Consider the following 22,891-nt stretch of genomic DNA (forward strand, 5'->3'; position numbering starts at 1 on the left):
CAAGTCTGTGGAGGAAGGTCCAAAGGCATTCTACAACTATGACTGGTAATGACCAAATTAAAAGTCTTCATATCCACTTTTTTCAGATGATTTCACTGATGGTAACCTTGAAATACAGAGCATTTGCTTAATCTCACTGGAACAATCCTACTGCCCAGGTCAGCTCATTATCTAAATGGAGTTTTAACCTGTGTCAATTATATCCTCCTAGCCACTGAATTCAGCTAATACTTTGCTTCTTGGCAGCTTATTCTGCATGCATACATAGGATATATAACATTTATAGCTATTATTCTTAATGGCATTATTTTCATTGAAAATCATTTGTTCTAATCTTAATACATAAAATGAGAAACTTTCTTAATATAACAAGGAGGCTGACATATTGAAAATGCAATAAAAATCTTCCTTTAGAGTCATGTTTCTTATTCATTCATGCTGACTAGGTTTTACTTTGCTTTGACTAAGCTCATGAGTTTGAATCTTAGAAAATATTTAGAAGGTTTCTTGAACAAAAAGTGAGAGATTCACTGTCTCTTGGTAACCTCAGGCCAAGGTTACAGGTTATACAACTATGAATTATCAGGCTCAACATATGGAGAGGACAAAGCTGTGTCCTGAGCATAAATGGCAAATTGCCTTTTGAACCATCAGGCTACAGCGTTCAATGAGATTCCAAGTAGACCTTGAAAATGTTAATCTATAATAAGACCCCTTAATACCCCTACCATTATGATCACAAATTAATTATATGATCTTCTTTATACAGGTGGACAAAGAAAGTCCTCTAGTTCTTTTTTATCAAGGATTTGGATGAGATCCATTAGCTTTTAGGTTCATATTCTGCATTTAAATTACCATACTGTATGCTTGAATGTTTATGTCTTACTTGACTCAGGAAAAGATCTTTAGAAGTAAAGAAGTAAAGTTTCTTTACTTAAACTCAGTATAAATATATCTCTAACTCCTGCTCAAATTGGAGTCCTAGCAACTTGTACAGAGCAAGATACTATTCAGTGGTGGTAACACTTTGTCTTCAAATAAATATAATTATGGTACTGAACAGAAAATAAATACTTTTAAATAAATGATATGAAACACATTCATCATGACCCTAGAAATTCATATTTGCAATTTAGTAAACCTCTGGTATATTCAGAAAACAAATGTATCTAGAACATTCCCTATAATGGAATCCAAATATATTATACAGCCTTTAACAATATAAAATTCAGACCTACCACACGTATGTAATCATTTTTGGGATAACTCAGCAGCCATTTATAAGTCAGTACATAATTTTAGAAAGTAAAGAGAAGAGCTAGCTGAAACTGCAGGAAAGTCTCCTGAAAAATTGTGAGTTTTTCTACGCAGAAATCTGGCTAGACTGGTGGGTAATTCCTACATTACATACTACTCCTCCATACCAGCAACTTTTCTCCAATTAATCTGCATTTATTGGGCCACAGTATGTCCTTACATCAGACCTTAGTTAGGACAAACCTCTATAGATATCAATCAAAATTTGTCTGGATGAAGAGAGGAATAAAAGCTGAGGAAAAAACAAAGGGAAAATGGTTAATGGCGTCATAACCAAATCTGGAAATATTGTAAAGTACGACTTCTGCTCATAATCGATTCTGAGGTGCAACTTGCAACCACAGTCAAGAAATAAAATTGCCTTATAGTGCAAGGTCCATAAGGGTAAAAGGACTTGAATTCCTGGGAAAATTTAGCACAAAACATTGTATAGATAACATGCAACTCCTTGTCTTTTTGTGAGTTCTCCTAGTGTATATTTAAACTTCTTTTGCTAAAATATTGTACTAGAGGAAATTATACTTTCTTCTACCCAGCTCAGGAAATTCAACAAAATTCAACTTCTGCTATATTGTCTGAATACCACTTGAGAAAATAGCAAATGTTTGTACTGCCGAGTGGGAGTGCTGGGACATGCCAACAAACATCAGTTTACTTTAAACTTTTATGATATTATTGTATAAAATGAAATTAACATCACTACATATCAGCTACAAAAGAAGTTCAGTTCAGTATGTTAAACATGATTGTGAAATAACAGTACGATAAAAAGTGCTATTAAATGTTAAACAGGAAAATAATCAAAACACTTTCATAAATGCTTTTTCTCCTTAAAGGAACAATTCAAAATAAAATTTTAACTCTTGTAACTTTTTTTTTTTTTTATATATATATATAAATAGTAAACACAAATCAGTGTGGAAGATTCTGATTTACAATTAACTTATTTTACATAATATCATGTTCTTCCTGAAGAAATCACAGAAAAAAAAAAAAAAAAAAAAAAAAAAAAACACAATTATTATTTGAAGAGTTAATAATCTGCTTATAATGGACTGCTGATATTTGATCTGTAATGATGCCTCTATCTTAAGGTAAATCTACAGAGGAAGAAGAGAATGGGAATAAATATGACTCAGATGCCTCATAACTATTTGGCTGCCTTACTCTGAAAATCTTTTCAAGGTATATTGTCAAGGTATATTGAATGTATTAAAAACTTACATGCTGTCTTCAGGTCTGTCTGAATCCTTTTTAATCTTCATACTTGCAGGGTATAGTGTTTAAAAATTAGACACAACTGCACCTGAAAAAGACTTCTGCGTACGTATGCTGTAACGTTTCTCTTGAATTCATCATCTTTGAATCCAATTGGAAATTTAGGATTGATTTGTCATTTTACACTTAATAGTGATGTCATAAAGGATTGTGGAAAGTACAATACAAGATGAAAAAGGTAAGTTACCATTTAATAAGTCAAACGTCTGCTTATTCTCATATTTCACTGCATTTTTGGCTGGGGAATGCCAAAAGGATGTGCAAATTATTTGTTTGCCTAATTTATAACACAAGCCTGACTTCATTTATGTTTTCATTTTTGTTACAAAGTAACTCATGATTCAACAATATTTAAATGAAACTAGCATTTGAGAAAGAGGTCTTTCCCCTCTAATTCACAAATACTGATCATCTGTGGTACATGTGTGACACTTCTGAACTTGCCTTCACCAAAAGAAATAAAAATCTGAATACTGAAAGACAGAAGTCAAAGTGGTCTTAAGACAGTTCGTAGCCACATGAGTTGGAGAGAGATTCACAAAGGTAATCAGTAGGCTAACATTGCTATATTTCTCCAATGGGTGATTCAGAGCCGTGACAAATGGAGTTCTAACTTTGATTTGTCCTCTAAGGAATCGTTTCTGTTATGCTCCCATTCTCCAGTGATTGTACTAGGAACTCAAGGAAATTGAATTTAGCAAACTAAAACTGGCCTGTGTGAATAGTTTCCCTTTCTTGAGGGAAAACATCACTGAAATATCACTTCTGTTAATGCTCAAAAAAAAAAAAAAAAAAAAAATCCCAAGCAAACAAAAAATATATTCACTCTGAAGTGAATGCAATTTCTTTTATACAAATGAATCTTCTTTGTTTCTTCCATTTCTGAAAACTTAAAATATTTGCCCAGCTCTAATCACACTGCTTTAGTTAGGATGGAAAGAACTACATTGTACTGGGAAGTAAAATAAAAATGTCATCATGTTTTAATTTATTTACAGAAAGAGGAATTTGAGATGGTACGACTGTTTGTCATCAGGTTTTCATTTGCTGTATACGAAATGAGCCTTCATACATCCAGTTGGGTTTCATTCATTGCCGTTGAATCTCTGTGTGAAGATATGGTATACATCCTGCGGGAAGGAGAAAGCATAATCATGTTGCTTGAAACGAGAAGAACTTTAGGAAGAACTTCTTTACCAAAAGGGTTGTTAGACACTGGAACAGGCTGCCCAGGGAAGTGGTGGAGTCACCATCCCTGGAAGTCTTTAAAAGACGTTTAGATGTAGAGCTTAGGGATATGGTTTAGTGGGGACTGCTAGCGTTAGGTCAGAGGTTGGACTCGATGATCTTGAGGTCTCTTCCAACCTAGAAATTCTGTGATTCTGTGATTCTGTGAGATAACAATTAAGTTCCTAATTCTGGGAATTTGTTTTTCTAGAACATTGTCTTCGCTACACAGGCCTAGAGTTCTTGCATTTATCATGAGATACTAGATGAAACCTCCTTTCTTCTTTGGAGTGATAACTTGGAAGTTAAACACAAATCCAGCCTCCAAAGATACTTTGAAGGTTACTTCAGGTTTGTCTCTCTTTTGCATAAAACTGAAGAGGGATCTTTGGTAAACTATATCTTTGTTACCTCAAATAAACATATACAACCTATATAAACTCCATATACGGATGAGATAAATCTGAACAAAAGATTATAGAATAATCTGCTAAGGCATACTCTGCAAGTTTGAGTATCAACTTGTTCTCTGGACAATACATTTAAAAAGTGCTGGAATTGTTAAGGCTAAAAAATGAATGATGGCATAGGCCTTCATGCCTCTGATACATACATACTGAGTCATGTAAGTTAGAGGCTGTAGAAACAAATTATTCTCCTGAAATTCTATGAAATTCTAGTCACTTAAATCAGTTAGAGCATCTGTGGCCTTTATTGCAGGCTACACTGACACTAATATTCAGCATTATGTTGTTATTATTCTATCATGAAGGATAGTTTTCTGTCATAAGACAGAGCTAGAAGCAATTTTGCACCATTGACGATTAGTGTTTCCATGAAGGTGGTCTGCACAGATTTTGCCACAAAGTTATAAATACAGCAAAGGCCTTTTTTGAGTTTTTATAACATTTTGATTTATGAAAAAGAGAAACGGAACAGGAGGAGAGCACTGTTCCAAAAACCACTAAAACAAATGGTTTTATTTTTCAACTATAATAATTATTAATAAAGTTGCAGCTTGATATATAAGAAAAAAAAAAATCTAAAAAACTTCTTGCTTCTGTTTTTACAGGTAGAATCACTTCACAAATTCCATGACAAGAAAGACCATGGTCAAAAACAAAGGCCATGCCCTCCCTACAAAATAAAATAAAATAAAATAAAATAAAAATAAAAATAAACAGCCATGACTCTTGGCAGACTTTATGTTCAGTAATTTTTGCAAACACTGTGTACTGAAATATATTCTACATCTCAGAGAAGAAATTACCTCAGTTTCTTCAAAGAGTTTTTCTTCTGCAGTGTCTTCAATCCACCTGACCGGCAACAGGCAAACTTACAATCAATGACCTGGTAAATAATTGGGTTGTACATGGCTGCTGACTTTGCAAGCAGAGTTGGTACCACTGAAAACTGAATAGGAACTGAATCTGGCTGTCCAAAGGCTGACCACACAGAGACCACAGCGTAAGGGATCCAGGCAATGAGGAATCCTGCACAGATCAACATTGCCACCTTGTGAGAGGAAAAGAGAAAAGAGAAAAATAAATTAATCTTGCACAGTTGTCCTTACTGACAGCACTGCACAGAGCTTGGCAGATTGCAAGGGAGCAGGCAACAGAATGAAAAAGAAAAATTATAACTTGTTTGAAATAAATTTGCAATGTGAACAAAAAATGTATCCTGCTATATTTCATTTTCCTAGATACAAAGGTGGGTTGCAAACACCTAATTCTGCATACATGGAATTATTAAAGACACTGGTACACACTGTCCCCAGAGAGCAGAGCTCAGCACCTGCCCCTCCGCTCCCCTTGTGAGGGAGCTGCAGGCCGCCATGAGGCCTCCTCTCAGCCTGCTCTGCTCTGAACAAACCAAGGTACCTCAGCTGCTCCTCATACATCTTGCCCTCTAGACCCTTCACCATCTTCACAGCCCTCCTTTGGACATTCCCTAATAGTTAAATGTCTTCCTTATATTTTGGCACCCAAAACTGCACATAATACTTGAGGTGAGGCTGCACCAGTACAGAGTAAAGAAAGACAATTGCTACCCTGGAAAAAAAAAAAAAAAAGTCTATTTTCCATTTCAGAACAAAACAAGAGTGCCTTGGGAAAACAAATTATTAAAATAAATTAATTCAGTGCAAGTCCTCCAGATTCTGAGTCCTTTAAAATCAGATTTGATAGATCATAAAAAGAAAGTCTTTGAAGAAGTTTCGAGGACTGAAGGACTGAAATCTTGATGGCATGTGGGAGTGCCTCTACAGGTGAATTGTTTTAGAGGGATATGTTCCTGTCTAAGTCTAATATACCTCCCTCTTCTGTAACACACAGAATCAGTCACTGAGGCAAGAGCAAAGGGAATTAGAAAAAGAAGATAATTCTTTTATTAGAATAATTAAAGAAAAAACAACTTAATAAAAGAAGAGATTGCAACACCCTGATCTAATGCAGGGCTTCTTCCTCTCTCACAGGCTGTGCTTACATCCCACAGAGAAGGCACCAAAATGCAGTGGAACTAATAACCTGCCACAAGGATGGGCATTTGCTGAATTTTGCTGAATGAGCTTCACCTGCTTTCAACCAGGAGAGAGTCTATGGCCTTCCACTAGAATAATGTCAACCATTTAAATTTATTTCAAGACAAATATGGAAAAAGTGAACATGAAGTCATTCAAGAAGACAAGAGATGTCAAGTCTCTGTGAATACTTATTTCAGCAGACAAAACATCAGTATAGTTCTGTGTAAGACAGAATTGAAACTACCGGGAATTTAATTGAGAGTGATAACACTAGCACAATATCTAGTTTTCTTTTTCCTTACACTTAGCATGGATTTCATACTCCATTAAAATCTCCAGATGCTCTGAAAAGCAAATTTCTACTGAACTTTTGGATTACGTTCCTGATACATTTACTTTATCCAAAGCAATCTATCTGCACTGAGACACATCCTGATATAGCTTCAAATGACATCATGCAATAATACATACTGAAGAACATATGCCATTATACTGCTGCCATTGATCAACTGTTGTTATGCACCCAGACTGACAGTATCATTTATGCATTCATTTGGAATAAGGCAATTAGCAAAACTGCAACAAAAAGTCATCAGAAAGCACAATTTTTTTTGGATCTTGTGGAAACTTTTGTGGACCTTCTGGTTCCACATCCTGATGGTAATATATCTGACAGTGAAATTTTATTCATTTATGCCTCTTCGTTTTCCAACACTGAAGAAATAATGCGTGTGAGCTATGGATCTCAAACATAGTTTGTTTTAGAAATAGTCCTGTGGAGTTAGATGGGTTGTGTTGGAGACTCGTTGTCTGTATTTACACACACACCAACTACACAGCTGGTCCAAGATAATGTTCTCCACTGTATATCCAAGTGGGAAGCAAAATTTACTATTTTTTGACTCAAATCACATTGAAGTTTTACAAGACAACTACCATATGACAAAATACAAAATAAAAGAATAAAAATAAAAATTTGATGCCCTAAATCAAACATTTCCACCGTTCTTTAAATGAAAGGTGATGAATAACTGCAAAACAGTACAGTAATGAAGGAACCATTTTAAACACAAGTATGGTTTTATCAGAAGTATTGGCAGCCCTGACCTTACTGACAGCTCAGTTATGTTCCAACATAAAGTCACACACTGCTGTACATTACATAAGTTTATGTTTAACCCCTTAAAAATGAAATAAAATAAATGTTCGATCAGCCAAGAAAAGGATGTTGCTTGTCTCCTTCTTGGCCTGGTTTGCAGAGGCTGGGGAATCTTTTACAACTAAGAAACATAGTTTTGTTTGATAAAAACTTTTACCTTGAGAGATTTCCCAGCACTATAACTAGTATAATCAGCAAGGATCATGATTGTTACCACTGTGAAACAGAAAACAGACTAAATCAGAAAGGGAAAATAGGAAATGGTCTTAGATGGAAAACAGATTTGCATTGGAATGCATTTTTATCAGTGGCTCATGGTTGAACCTAAATGATAAATTATCTTCATAAAAACAATTGCAATATCACAGGAGTGAGTTTGGTTCACATCTTTATTCAAAGAGGAATACAAACAGTCTAAAAGTTTTATTTCTCTGATACAATAATCTGCTTTCTACCTGTTTTCCTGTTATAATTCCTGAGCACCTCTAATGCCTTAAAATAATTCTTTACAACTATTTCTGAAAGAAAAGGCAGTTTTGTGATGGGTAATAGGGCCACAGAGAGATGACATAGCTTGTGCAACATCACACAGGAAGGTAGATCTTCAGACTGAATCATAATCTCAGGGACTCCAAATCTCAGAATCACATAAAAGTGGTTCAGTTTTCAGGAAGCTCTGGAGGTTTTTTGGCCCAATCTGAGTGCCCTGAACACAAAATTATGTTTCAGCTCTTGTCTTTTCCCATCTTGACAGTAATGGGGGAGAAAGCTGGAAAAATCACTTTCAGATCGTACTATCACTCAGCATAGGATAGCATATTGCTGACGTTTTCTAAGCATACTTTTATGATCTGACAGAGCAAATGGAGTTAAATCTTCCTACTTACCTTGGTCAGCTTCATTTCAAGTATGTGGCTGTTCTGGATCCTGGTGTCATAGTGAGCAACCTCTTTGGTGGATGACTTGACTTTTAAAATGATTTTAACATAGGAAAACACAATCACTGCAGTTGGGAACAGGAGGCAAAAGAAAAGAATACTCAGAATAAAAGCCTGCCCAGCCACTGAAGCCTGTGCCAGCCACCAGTCCAGAGTGCACGAGGTCCCAAAAGGCTCAGGAGCATAGCTTCCCACTCCAGCAAAAGGCACCGTTGCCCAGAACGTTGCATAGGCCCAAATTATTGCCAGACAAATAAAGGCATGGTGTCTCTTAAGCCAAGTACCTGGAAGACAATTTAAGAGTTACAACTAGACAAGTTACAAACAAGAGTTACAAGGTCCATATATATTTGACACAATTAAACTCATCATTCTACACGTTCAGTAAGAGCTTGTTCAGCTGTTTGACAACAACCTTTGTAGGGTTCATTTCACCTCCTCACATGTTTCTATACTGACCCCTGAGCTGACCACCCAGACCCACTTTGTACCTCATGGAACGAAATACATGCCTGTAGGAAGGGCTCCACCTGGCATTATTTTAGGTCTCTACTTTAGGCTGTGATGATTTACAACCTACAAGTCTATATAAGAACAATCCAAACAGCTAGCTCAGCAACAATCATAGGAATTCCCCTTATATTGGGGGGGGGGGGAGGGGTTATTCCCTCCCAATAAAAGAAAAACATCTTTTCCAACCTGTGACAACATCCTTTAACTGAGAAGACTGAAGCATATAATACTTTATATTCAAGAGATATATGATATTGATGCATATGGTGATAACAGCTTTCATTGTTAAATTCATTTCCTCCTCTCAAGATCCAACTCCGTATTAGAGAGATAATGTCACATTTATTATGACCTATTGCACATCCAAATCTCTTAGATGTTCTAAATTCTTTGCCACGTATCTTAAAATAATTTAGGCATCTAAAGAGGAATACTTTTGTGTATCAGACCACAAGACCTTGAAAGATGTGCAGTACTTGAGCCAGTTAACATTAATAGACCTTGATAAATACAAAATGATTTATCTATGAGTGATTACCGAAACTCATGTCTTAAGTAGATGGATAACAGCAAAAAGGATATGTCCAGTAATACAAATTTAGTTACAAATATAGTTGAGATTACTTGGGTCATGAAATATGTTTATTTTATATGTGCATTCCTCTCTATATTTAACAACAGCATTTTGGAGAGCTTAAGTATGATTTCAGTCTAGAAACATTGCACTACAATGACAGGATAAAAAGCTTAAGATTCTTAATTTATCCAAGGAGAGGGTTTCTGCCACCCAGCAAATGAAATGTAACAGGATCCAACAGCTGACTATTAAGTTAGAACTTGACCTTTTTTAGAGGGACTAATCAACCATCAGTACAATTTACTCAAAATTACTTCATATCTTAAACAGAAGACTAGCTACCTTAATGATATCATTTAGTTCAACAGAAATTCTGTTTTTGATTCAGAAACATTTAGAATCATAAAACATACTGAGTGGGAAGGGACCCACAAGGGTCATGAAGTCCAACTGCTGACTCCACACAGGGCAGTCTGTAAGTTAAACCATGTATCTAAGAATATTGTCCAAAAGCTTCTTGAACACCAAAAGGCTCAGGGCCATGACCACTTCCCTGGGGAGCCTGCTCCAGTGCCTGACCACCCTCCAAGTGAAGAATTTCCTCCTAATATTCATAATTACATTATGTAGAAAGTTGGCAGAGATGACCAAAGCAATTGTTCCTAGTCATGTAAATCCTTCACTCCCTCATATATTTGTATCTTATTTGTTTTGTATTTTGTTTTTTTTTCCTCTTATTTCACTATGTGGAAGTGAAAAATAATTTCTAAATGTTCCGTTTCCTTACCCCTTTTGCTCACACACAGCTCTAATGTCCTAGGTTTTCTTGGCTGGGAGAGAGTAGGGGGAGGTTAAGCAGGGGGATAGTGTTACTTTATAGTTTTTCTTCCTTACCATAAGACAAGTGACAGATTTTTAGGTATCTATCCAGGCTGACAGCTGTCATGGTAATAAGGCTCCCACAGCCAAAGAAGAAACCAGCCCATCCATACCAACGGCAGCCCATCCATCCAAACACCCAGCGGTGAGAAAAGAAGGAAATGATACTGAAGGGCTTTCCTACAACTTCAAGAGGAGAAAAGAATGTCAGTTGACTGATAAAATCCATAACTGATTACATCATCCTTTTTTTTTCAGTAGAACAAGCCCTCCTCTTTGCCCAAAACTAACACCAATAAAAATGTTGAGAGTGGCAAGAGGGCTTCAGGGCACAATAGATGTGATTGAGCTGTGTGCCTTCTGTCCACAGGACTAAGCCAAAGACAGCTGTAGCTAGATCTCATAACATCTACACTGTGGTAGGATGAGTCAAACCTGCAGTATGTGTTGGAAACAAGTGCTTCACTGCAGAGCACATGAACCAAAAGTAAACCCACACTTGGGAACTAAGCATGTACAAATTCTTCCCATAGAAAAACTTCAGAGTATGGTTTAAGTCCACTTGTAAACACATTCCAGTACGGTTGATGAGTAAGCTTTCACATGATCAGACATAGTACTAGTGAAGCTGCATCCTTATAATCAAGTAAGTGTCTTCAAACACATCATAAAAAATTTGCTTTCAAAGAGGACTTCTGCAAACCTTCCAAAGCCCAACAGTAGGATCCACTCTGTTGTAAAGTGCTAGATTACAAAGGAAGATGGTGCTACAATGGTGCTACTGTCGGAGTGTGGACCTGAGCTGCAGAATGGCTTCAGCTCCTGTCCATACCACACTCTTCCTAAGTGACTCTCAGCAAGTCACCTGGCCACAGACAGTCAAAAATTTTAAGCATCCCCAAATGGAAGGTAAATACCTAGCTATTTTGGAGATGCTGCCCTCATGACTCCTTAGCTCAGTTTTGCATTTGTAAAAATGGAAGGTGCATGATGAAAGAAGTCAGGTAAGGTCATAGGCTGTTCCATTCTTGCCTTAAAACAGACTAACATTATTCAGAGTCTTCGTAGATATCAGGAGAATTAGAAAGTTTGCAAATCGTGATTTGCTAGCTGGAAACCTCCACCTCCTGATTTTTGTTGTTGTTGGTTTTTTTTGTTGGTTTTTTTTTTTTTTGGTTGGTTGTTTTTTCTGGGTTGTTGTTTTTTTTGTTTGTTTGTTTGTTTGTTTTTGTCTTAAACTGGATGTACATGAAAATCAGTGGAACAGAAAACTCAGGAACTTACAATCTAGGAACATTGTCATGTTTTCAGAATCCTTCATTTCCACTTACCATTCTGACCTGAAATGCTCAAAAGTCTGAAGGGTTCAACTGCAACACTCAAGCAACATTAAATATTTAACTCCACCTTCCCGTGACTGTATATTCCTGCACAGAAGTTGCCAGAGCACCTCAAGAGAGTTCAAAACTTCTCTGGCTGCCCTGGGCTAGTTTCTCTGGCTGAACCACAATGTCCGTAATGTCATGGTAGCTTGTGAATTGGTCTATAAATAAGGCAGTCATGGTCCTACAAACTGTAATTTCCATAAGGTAACATTCACGGAAATAAGTTCATAAAAATTCACCAAAGTGATCTGAAGTAAATATTTTGGATTGTTCCCAAAAACATTCCATTTAATATCAAAGTGATGTGAAATAAAATATTTCCTTTTCATTCCCAACAGAAAATCAAAACATTTCTACTAAAACAAAATCCTTCTGAAAAAGGCTTTTACTCTGTTTTCTGTGCCAAAAACATCATTAGAAAAAAAAAATCAAAATTAGATGTGTTTTTAAACAATGCCTATTGGGCATCTTTTCCTTTAACATAAGCCTGTAAGGAAAATTCTACCTGACCCTGACGGCTGTGCTTAGGTCATATAAGTACACTTTTATGCAAGCAGAAGAAATATGCTGTAATTTGTCAAGCAAAAACTGACCCCAATGATTAAGGTTTCAAGAAAAACATGAAATACAGCAAGGGTTAGGATATATTCTGAGAGTAAGCAACTTTATTCATGTAAATCATTGCTACCTCTAAAGGACATTTATTTGCACAAAATCAAATTTCTCTTCAGCAACACAGGACTCAGCTTGGCATTAGTGTAAAATGAGGATAATACAGTATTAAACAAGTGCCTAGTGCCACCATGTGGAAATCTACAGGAAGCAGGGCTATTGCAGAACCCATTTCTTGAACAAAGTGCCAAGACAAGCAGGTGATATATAAAGGCTTTGGAAAAAGTCTCATCTCCACTGCAATAGGTCTAAAACCAGAACACATCACATTTCTTGAATTAACATTTTCCATAAAAAAAAAAAAAAAAAAAAAAAAGGAAGACAAAGGAGAAAGGGCACATTACTTTACCAATCCCAATTATTTTGTATTTTGCATTACATTTTAACACACAGCAAAATTAAGGCTCCCATGGAAAACAAGATGACAAAGATAAGTTGTATGCTATTGTTGACAGACCTAGAGAGAAACTAGAAACCTTCATGTTAAGATTCTTGCTTTCATAGCATTCCCAAACTTGCTGTAATTTGTGTGTTTGGCACCAGAATTACTGGAAGCAGTTCCTCAACTATGTGCAGTGGCAGCAGCAACAAGCTTCATCTCTGAGGGGCTGGGAGACATCATTTTATGTTGTTCTGTGCTATTTTAGGCATTTAGAGTATGAAAAAAAAAATGATGGGAAGAAAAGGGTGTACTGGAGCTGAGGACAGGGGTCATGGAATATGTAAAACATAGGGAGCAGATAATTTTGGGAGCATGGGAACATCCTGCCATTTATATTGTAGTGGGGACACTGCATGGTCATGGCTGAGTCACATCAGGCCTTTGTACTCACTGGATTGCCTGCCATCCAAAATATCCTTTCCTAAAGGATGTCCAGCCCTCTCCCTCTCATTTGCATGTAGCCCTGAGCAGCTTAATGAGATTCATGTCAAGAGCCAAAGAAATTATCTTGACTTTCCAGCTTTGCATAAGCCTTTACAAAGCTTTCTACTCTCATTCCAGGGCATCCAGGCTGCCAGGTTGAAGTAGAAATCCCTCTAGGTGGTTGATGTTGCTCTTACTCTATAGACTGAGACAAATGCTTACTTACCTGACATAAAGATAAAAGAGGAAGGTCACTAGCAAGAAAAGCATTAGCTTTGATAGTCTGATGACTGTTAACATTTTTCAAATTTGCTTCCCTCACCCCCATCCCTGCTAAGATTTGGCTTGATATGTATTCTCAAAGTACCTGGATCCCTTCTGTTGCACCCTACAGCAAGAAATTGCAATTTTCTTCAATACTAATGCAAATCTATTTCATGCTTATTGTGCCAGGATGTTCATGGAAGCTGTCTTTGAAGGTCTGCACAGTCCTGAGGTGAACATGAGCTTTACCTGACACAGAATTGACAAATCCAACCCTATTTTCTCCTCCATACTTTTCACTTATTTTCATCAAGTTGTTCAAGAATGTTGTTTTCTATACTTCTTTCCTATTCATATACAGATAAGAGAGCAGAAATATCAGTAACAAAAGGCACTTGGGGTTTTTTAGGACTTCCAGAGGACCGTCTCTTTCTGATGCCAGAAAGAATGGTGGGATAGTAAAAATTAATAAAAATATGATATGAAATTACCTGAAATGCCCAGATCACACACTGCTAAATTAACAGTCATTATTTCAGCAGGTCTCAACTTCTTTTTTCGCTTTGAAGACATAAAAATAACGTACCCATTTCCCAGAGTTGAAAGAATCCCTATAATAAAAAAGAAAAGGAAAAAAAATAAAGGTAGAGTTCTCCTTAAAAACAGCAATATCCCATCTTCCTTGTGAAATTCTCTGGTATTTTCAGCCTATCTCTTTAATCCCAAGGCTAGATATTTTACTCTGAAACATGATCATCTCATCCTCATTGTACAGCTCATAGAGACATCTACTGCAGATATCTCCCACCCACAACAAATGTTATTTTCCTCTCTGCAGCAAGACATTGCCTTCACTACCTGAGCCTGCAAAGCTATTGAATGAATGCATATAAAAGAAATCCCATAGTTCCTCTGTTCTCATCAATCCCCTTTGTCTCACAAGTGTTCATAAAGCCACAAGAATAAAACTAAACTGTCTAATCACAAGGACCCCAATCTCTGAACAGCCTAAATTTTATTCTACACTATAATAAGAGGTTGAAGGATACATTTCTAAAATAATGAAAAATATTTAGATCAATATGACATCTCAAATTTTCCAATAAAAATAATTTATATCACAATAAGAAAGAAAAAAAAAAATCTTGATGGTAACTTCCATCTGGAATTCAGTGCATTAAAAGAGATCCTGTTCATATTGTTTGGTCTCTTTTTTAGCCATATCACCATCTAAGACCCATAGAGCCCCATGCTGCAGGTGGTTGATCATCCGTGGAGCTAATCACACTGATACCTCAAATTCCAGGGTTTCCATTTCCCTTAAAGACACCTATTTCTTTACTAATTCATATCTGAAAGAGTTTGGACCCAGAGTGAGTGCTTTGCAGTGAAAAAATTGTAAAGAACACAACTTCTATTTCAGAAAGCAAGAGTCTCACCCCTACAGATACTGCAGTTTCCATTACCCTGTGCTCTTACTTGAATTGGGTGTAAATGGCCAGATTTTGGCAGTGGGGAGGCTGCAGTGGCCTCCATGGAGTGAGGATGGAGTTGCCTGGTGGAGCCCTGTGGAGCTACTGCCAATTCCAGCCAACTCCACTGTGGACACACTACAGGCAAAACTGGGCCAGGCAGAGGAGTTTGTGGCACTTCTGTGAAGGTATATTTGAGAAAAGGAGCTAAACATCAAGAGAAATAAAAGAGAAAGCAGGAGTGCCTTCATGGTGCAGCTGGTGACACCCAAAGGGACCGTGACCCATGGAGGCCTCATGCCTGAGACATGCAAGTGCAAGGTCCTTCCAAGTGCAAGGTGCTGCCACTGGGCCAGGCCAATCCCAAGCACAATTACAGGCTGGTCAGAGGATGGACTGAGAGCAGCCCTGAGGAGAAGGACCTAGGGGTGTTGGTTGATGAGAAGTTTGACGTGAGTGTGCATTTGCAGACATAAAAGCCAAACTAATCCCAAGCTACATCAAAAGCAGCAAGGCCAGCAGGCCAAGGGAGGTGATTCTACCTTCTGCTCTGCTCTTGTGAGACCTGGAGTGCTGTGCTCAGCTCTGGAAACCCCAGCACAAGAAGGGCATGGAATTATTAGAATGAGTCCAGAGGAGGGCCATAAGGATGGTCAAAGGGCTGGAGCACTTCTCCTATGAAGACAGGCTGAGAGAGATGGGGTTGTACAGCCTGGAGACAGAAGGCTCCAGAAATGCTTTAGAACAGCCTTCAAGTACCTAAAGTGGGCCTGCAGGAAAGCTAGGGAGGGATTCTGTTGGGTGGGAGTGGTAGGACAGGGAGTAATGGATTTAAACTAGAAGAGAATAGGTTTAAATTAGATATAAGGAAGAAATTCTTTACTCTGAGGGTAGTGAGGCCCTGGCACAGGCTGCCCAGAGAAGCTGTGGATGCCCCATCACTGGCAGTACCCAAGGCCAGGCTGGATGGGGCTGAGGGCAGCCTGGGCTGGTGGAAAGTACCCCTGTCCATGGCAGGGGGCTGGAAGTAGGTGATCTTTAAGGTCCCTTCCAACCCAAACCATTCCATGATTCTGTATTCTAAGAAGAAGACAAAGAAGAAAAGAGTGACCTCCTTTTCTTTATCTCTCCCTATCTAAGCTTTCTCACTTTTGCTCTTCCTATTTCCTCTCCCATCTCACAGTGAGGGCAGTGAGCAAGTGGCTGGAGGGGTGCTTGGCTGCCACCTGGAGCCAAGCCTCCACACTACTATATATATAAAAAAAAAAAAAAAAAAAAAAAAAAAAAGACCTAAATAACCCAGTTTTCCTCTGCTGATGAGACAGCAAAATCATTTTTCATGGTGCCTTCCAACACATTGTGCTGGTGGTGCACACTCAGCTGTATTCCACGTGTTCCAAAAAGAGACTGCAGGTCACCATCCACCTAGCCAAGCTGCCATCTCCAAATACACCACATAATTTTCATCAACTCCTCTTTCTCAGGAATTAGATCTCAGGAATTAAACAGGTATTTTCTTTTGCCCAGCAATGAAATGATCATCTTGCAAAGGTGCCGTGTTTTTCCATAACCAAGAAACCAAACCTGGGAACATCTGTGAGGCAGAGAAAAATGGCTTCCAGCAGCTAAAACCAGACTATTTCACAAGAAATATGAGGGACTGCAGAACTGAAGGTTTAGTGAACTCAGAAGAAAGGTACTTTGATTCCGAATTTTTCAGTAATGTGTAATTGGAAACACTAATCTAATTGGAAACATCTAATTGGAAACATCTAATTGGAAACACTTCCTATTTTTATACTGCAAGTATTGCTTTCTGGAATATTAAAAAAAAAAATTAGAATAAACATTATAACAGAAGTTGGCTTATCCTTTAATCTTGGGTTTTCTCAGCAAATTTGATTTATCTTTGGTGAATTAAGTTTAAAGCACATCCCATTTTTATGGCTCTGCAAATTTAATCTAAATTATAAGTAGATACAGATATCCGTTTGATTTTTTTTTTCTTTGCAGCTAAGTGAATCACTTTCAGTGTTGCTGAGTATATTTCATATATCTTAATCTTTTTATACCCATTTTTATCTCCAGTGAAATTAAGGATACCTAGTGTGCCATCATTTTCTTTGAAAGACCTTTCAAAAACACCTGTCATTGTCCTGAATCTTTTTGAACAGACAGGAAGTCCAGAGAGATTTCTTGATCAAATAAGTCTCTGAAGGAAATTTTTATTATTAATAGCTATATTTCAGATGGTCCCAGTTCACTTTCCTCCTAATCCTACAGCTGGAAGGTATCAAGTGATAATTTAAGTCCCTTTTTGCACCTATCATTTCTGACAGTTGCTTATCTGGATTCTTTTTAAACTCATTTATATTAGAAACTTTACAATCTCTCTAGACAAGTCATCTAATGTTTTAGTTTCCCTGCTATTGAAAAGGTTTTGCTAACAGCTATCTAAAGTCTTTGCTGGTGCAAGCTCCCAGCTCTGGTAGGTGATGGCAGGTTGTGTGCTTGGGCAGAGTCCAGAGTTGGAAACAGGGAACAAAAGACTCTTCAGATATAAAAGAAAGTTTTGTTTTGTTTTGTTTTTCCATGAGGAAAAGATTCAGGGAAGAACTGTCCATGGCAGTGTAACCCTATTACTTATCTCCACACAATGAGCCAAGGATGCAATAGTTAAAAATGTGACACCTGCAGGGAAAGCTCAAGGTACAGATTGGTAACCTGCAGTGAAAGGCAAAAGCACATGAAAGAAGCAATCTGAACAAATAAGACTCCTTTTCTCCTATCTGAGAGGGGTCTAAACCATCAGAAAAAAAAATAATAATAATAATAACAATTCAGGATTTTGTTTGCAATTAAGCTGTTTTATAATAAACCAAGGAAGTGCGCAACAAGTTTGCAAATCAATGGTTACTTGCCATGGGCTTCAGAAGAAGCTGACTGCCAGCAGGTCTCTGCTCGGTAGTGAGTCACCCATATAGTGAATCAATCATATCAGTGATGAAAAAGATAGCAGGGAAGTGACAAGGTAAAAATAATTAGATTCTTAAAAACATGTGTACTGTTTGATTTTTTATTTTTTTAAGGTGATTAAAAAAATACATGTGGAGGTGAGCAAGTTAGGATGCTGTCTTACAGAGAATGTAAGGTTTGGTCAAGACCCCTGATTTTCTTTAAAAACAGAGAAATGCATTTTTATCTTTAGAAACTGAAATATTTCAGTTTCTGACCCTAAAAACTCTGCCAACTGTCCTGATAGGATCCCAGTCTTGTTCACTCACTGTGAAGCTTCTTCCCATTTTGAACCATATTTTAAGTCCACCTCTCTAGCTTCAAGCACAAAGATTCCCAATAGTAATTACCACCTCCCAACTTCCCACTTCTCCACAGCTGGTCTCTACCATCAGGATGTCCATTCCAAACATCCTCAGGATAGCAGAGCATTTCTTGAAGGGATCTGCACAGGAAGAGATGCAATTCAGTGGCAGAAGAAGACCAATGACAGGTTTGTTCTGAACCACAAGTTTTGTTAAGAAGACAGAGACATACTGTCAATGGATGCTCCAGCTGTTTTCCATTTCTACTGATAATGCAGTTAACAAAGTAAATCAAACACATCTGCAATACTGCACAGTTACCACAACTGTGCCCAAGAGCTATTTAGGCACATAGCTTTTGCTTACTTCTTTGAATACTTGGGAGTTGTGATTATCTACAAGGCTGCCAATTAAAGACCTCAGCAAGCCTGTCATGTGAAATTTGAGCACAGAATCATTTAGGTTGGAAGAGACATCTAAGATCATCTGGTCTATCTTTTAACCTAGTACCCTTGCTAAGTCCACCATGTCAGTGAATTATTTCACTGAGCTACAATTCCTTCCCTGCTACCTCAAACAGAGACCTTATCCACCACCTAACATATCTGCACAGCAGTTCATGTTGCAGCAAAAGGAGTGGGGACTCTGAACTTGTAGAAATCAGCTTAGTGGTAAAGAAAATTCAGGGTTATTTTTGTCTGAAGAAAGTAAAATAGCCATCTAGAGATTTTCCTGGGAACAACATGAGTTAATTTTCCTCTAACTTCTCATATTTTTGTATGGCCCAGGATATTATTAAAATGTTGTCATCCACCTACACATGAATGAGTTATAAAATAAGGGTTGGCACAATGACAGGAGCTAGTGTGAGGTATAACCCACACTTAAAACATTAGCCCAAACAAAGTCCTTTTTTTTTTTTTTTTTTTTTAAAGTAAAATGTGTTTAAGACTACTTCTCCCCAGCTATGCACAAGCAGAGAAGGAAGACATAACCTTGCTTCATCTATCACTTCTGTTTAGTACCCTCCTTTATTACCTGAGCTCTTATATTAGAGGCTGATTTGTAATTCTTCTTTAATGATAAAAAGCATAACACTCTCCTTTTTCAAACAAACCCCTGTGAATAGTTGTATACTTCTCTCAGCCTCTGGCTGAGAAGTAACATCCATTACTGAATTGCAGTGTCAAAAACACTGCTGGTCAAAAACTGGTCTAAAAAACATGAAACCAGTTAAACCAGTTGCCATAGCTGAAATGGCAGAGGGCACGGCTGACCAACAACCAGGCAATGATTGCTTGAAATCATTGCAATGAAAAAAGTTACACATATAATCAATAGATAAGTTATTTATAAGCCCTTTTTAACTATAAAGCCAGTCTCCTCACACTCCTCACTTAAGACTACATCTGCATGGTTGGGGTTTGGCTTTTTGCTGGAAATTTATGATTTCTTGCCTTTGCCTTAATTTGAGTCTCTGCTTTTCAAGATGTTTTGCACCTGGCAGGGTTATTTGGAACTGAAAAAATCTATATTAAATACAGCCCATATAAATAGGCAACATAGTATACATTGGTAGAATTAATTTCAGCTCCTCTGACATAATTTTAATGGGATTAAAAGTAAGTTTGCTTAACTGAGCAAAAAAGACTTGAGGGGGGTTATTTTGGACAGTTCAGTGAAGAAATCTCCTTGCACATTAGCTATAAAAAATATTATTTATATTATACATATATAAAGAATCTGAAGAGTTAAGATACATACAAAATGATGCATGAATACTGAAAACAGCACAATGATATTAAGCAGAGCAGAGCTACAGCTTCACTTATCAGCTCTATCATTCTGAATTCTTTTTTCACTAAAGACATAAACAGAAGGCTGGTGAGAAATAAGTGTTATTCAAGCCTTTGTCAGACTTCCACAGTAGAAAATAAAATTAGATTACTCTTAGATGAGTCAGAGGAAAGGCAGTAAAAGAGGCATGCATGCAAAATAGTGAATGAGAAACATGAAGGTAGGACTGAAATGTCTTTGTGTTTTGTGTACAAGTAGAGTTAGAGAATGAACCCAAAAGAAATCAATGGGAATGAATATCCTGTATATCCTGTTTTTAACTGTGGGGTTCAGGTTTCTGAGACCCGGTGCACAGTTTGGTGTGGCACTGTTACACAACCTGGGCTTGGCTTTACTGAGAAAACAGTGGTTGAGCTGTGAGAAAGTAAATCAGCTAAAGCCATAAAACACAAGGAAACCCTAATCAAAACCACAAAAAGAAGTGCAACTGCTAAGGCAAGTTAGAAGCTCAAGTATTTGAGAGCAAAAGCATTGACAAAAAAAAAGAAGGAAAAAAAAAAAAAGTCAGTGCTCCCCAAAAGGCAAAAACTCAGATCGTAAATCAGCAAGAACAAGGACTTGCTTATTCTTAGAAGTAATGGAGACCAGTGTTTCCCAACTGAATGACAATTGCCTGGCATATGAATGAACCTAGCTATCATCTCTGTGCACTAACCAATAAATAATTGCATTTATTCTGCTTACAAAGTCACTTTGCACATGGTGAAAGACTCCAAAACAAAATGTAGGTGAAGATCGTGGGCAGAAAATGCTGTTTGATATAGTAAGTAACAGAGGACAGCTGATGTCAGGAGCTGAGCAAGGTTTGAGCAAACACATCTGAGGATGTTCTTTCTTGATGCATGGGCACATGAGAAAGACTTTGAAAATCCACACAGTGTAAGAGAAGAAGACATCTCTGGTCAGGAACGATTAAACTGCAGGCTAGCAACCTATCATTAGAAATAAAAGGTTTCTTCACTTTTCACTGGAAGGTCCACTAGTTTTCATGTTTGACCAGCTGGAGCAGCATTGTCTGTTGACATTAACCATATTTCTAATATCTTCCCTCCTCTCCCTCCTAGATTTTTCTTTCTGGTATGGCTATGCAATTACACATCTAATGCACTACAGCTTCTACCTTCTTTGTGAATGCCTGCAAGGATTCAGTGACATATTCATATTTCAAAGTTGAATTAAAAAATCATTACCAATTACTGTCAAATAAAACCCAGCTATGATGTCAGCTTCTCTAGAAAGCTTTGATGCGAAGGGGTCTTCCTTCTGTAGGTAGTGTGGGAGGTACTCTTCCTGGGAGGAAGCGTTGTGATCTGATGCCATCCCATTCATGACCAGATCAATGTCTGGGGAAAAAAAAAAAAAGAAAAAAAAAAAGGAAGAACAGAGTATGCAATAGATAACACATGCCACAAGAAATTGTGAAGATAATTTTCTTCATACATAATATGTTTCCTCCCATCTCCATTGCTGTTCTACCAGCTCCCAGGGCATTTCATGATCCAATTCAAAATTGCATAAAGCATTCTGACATATTTTATTTCAGGCCTTTATTTATCCCAGAATGTCATGATTCATATTGCAATCACCATAGTAATCCATGCGAGCAATATCTAAAAACCAGTGTGTTCTGGCATGCAAGCCAGGTTCTCTGAAGTACCTTCCCCGAATATCTTAAGGAGCTTCATGTTTCCGGACAAGTGACCCAGAAGAGTGACCTAAGACTGAGAATCTGGGAAAAAGAAGTAGGGCAATTGCTGATGTCTGAATAGCTTCATAGTCCAATGTGTTAATGCATGCTGAACTTAATGTCTTTATCTATATGCACTGTTCTTATAATCCCGAGAAACCAGGAATTATCAGTTAGACAGTCCTAGCAATTTCTTCATATCCTGAGGGGCACTGTCTACAGACTGGAGCTGTGCAAATTTCATAGTAAAAAGAAGAGCTGTATCTATAAATTATCCTTAGAATTATTTAGCTGGGTTCTCATGTAAATAACTTCACATGATTATGGCTATAAACACTAATTGGTATTATGGTTATGAAGAAGCAGCAGGAGTATTAAATAAGACTCACCTAGGCAGGCTGGTTAAGTTTCCTACTTCTTTTGGGGGAAAATGGTGAAATGAGCTTAAGATCAATAAGGTGAACCCTGATAAGGGAAAAATACGTGTAGAATCTGGCAGACATCCTTGCAGGTTGAGAAGCTGACACTAGACCAGTATAGACTGGGTTGTTGTCTACAGGTGCCTCTTCTTGACCCTGAATGTAGCAGGACTCCACAAGGTGTCTACCTTTAAGCATCTCAAATGAACATCAGGTGTCCATGCTTAGGCAGTTGAATTGAGCTCTGTATCTACATTAGGATGCAAGGTATCCTCATGGATACCTGGAAACTAAAGCATGTTTTTCTCTTGTAGATACCCATGACAAAAACATCAGATTTGGATAAGATAAATCCTATCTGTGGTGTCTAATTTACAGGGGCTTAAAGTTCAGAAGATCAGTGATACCCTTAATATTAAACAAACAAACAAATAAAAAACAGTTTTGCTTTGCCTGGCCAGTGCAGAATTAGGCCTGTTTCCTGGTATGAAGAAAGACTGGCTCTTACTGTTAACTTCATACACTGCTGCTGATC

At 37.5% G+C, this 22,891-nt stretch overlaps 1 protein-coding gene across 1 annotated transcript in view; it reads right to left on the reverse strand.

The window, feature by feature from the left end:
- Positions 1 to 2,469: 2,469 nt before the first annotated feature.
- The window catches only part of LOC311434930 (opsin-5-like), a 30,075-nt gene continuing 9,653 nt past the window's right edge, over positions 2,470 to 22,891 (reverse strand). Inside the window, exons 2-7 of the mRNA XM_084515436.1 lie at positions 21,441 to 21,593; positions 14,093 to 14,212; positions 10,431 to 10,601; positions 8,396 to 8,730; positions 5,096 to 5,340; positions 2,470 to 3,728 (exon numbers count right to left, since the gene is read on the reverse strand). Coding sequence (XP_084371562.1) covers positions 3,665 to 3,728; positions 5,096 to 5,340; positions 8,396 to 8,730; positions 10,431 to 10,601; positions 14,093 to 14,212; positions 21,441 to 21,579 — 1,074 coding nt within the window. The 5' untranslated portion in view covers positions 21,580 to 21,593 and the 3' untranslated portion in view covers positions 2,470 to 3,664. The remainder of the gene's footprint in view (positions 3,729 to 5,095; positions 5,341 to 8,395; positions 8,731 to 10,430; positions 10,602 to 14,092; positions 14,213 to 21,440; positions 21,594 to 22,891) is intronic.

Source organism: Aythya ferina (assembly GCF_964211825.1).
Source record: "Aythya ferina genome assembly, chromosome: 3".
Taxonomy (NCBI): Eukaryota; Metazoa; Chordata; class Aves; order Anseriformes; family Anatidae; genus Aythya; species Aythya ferina.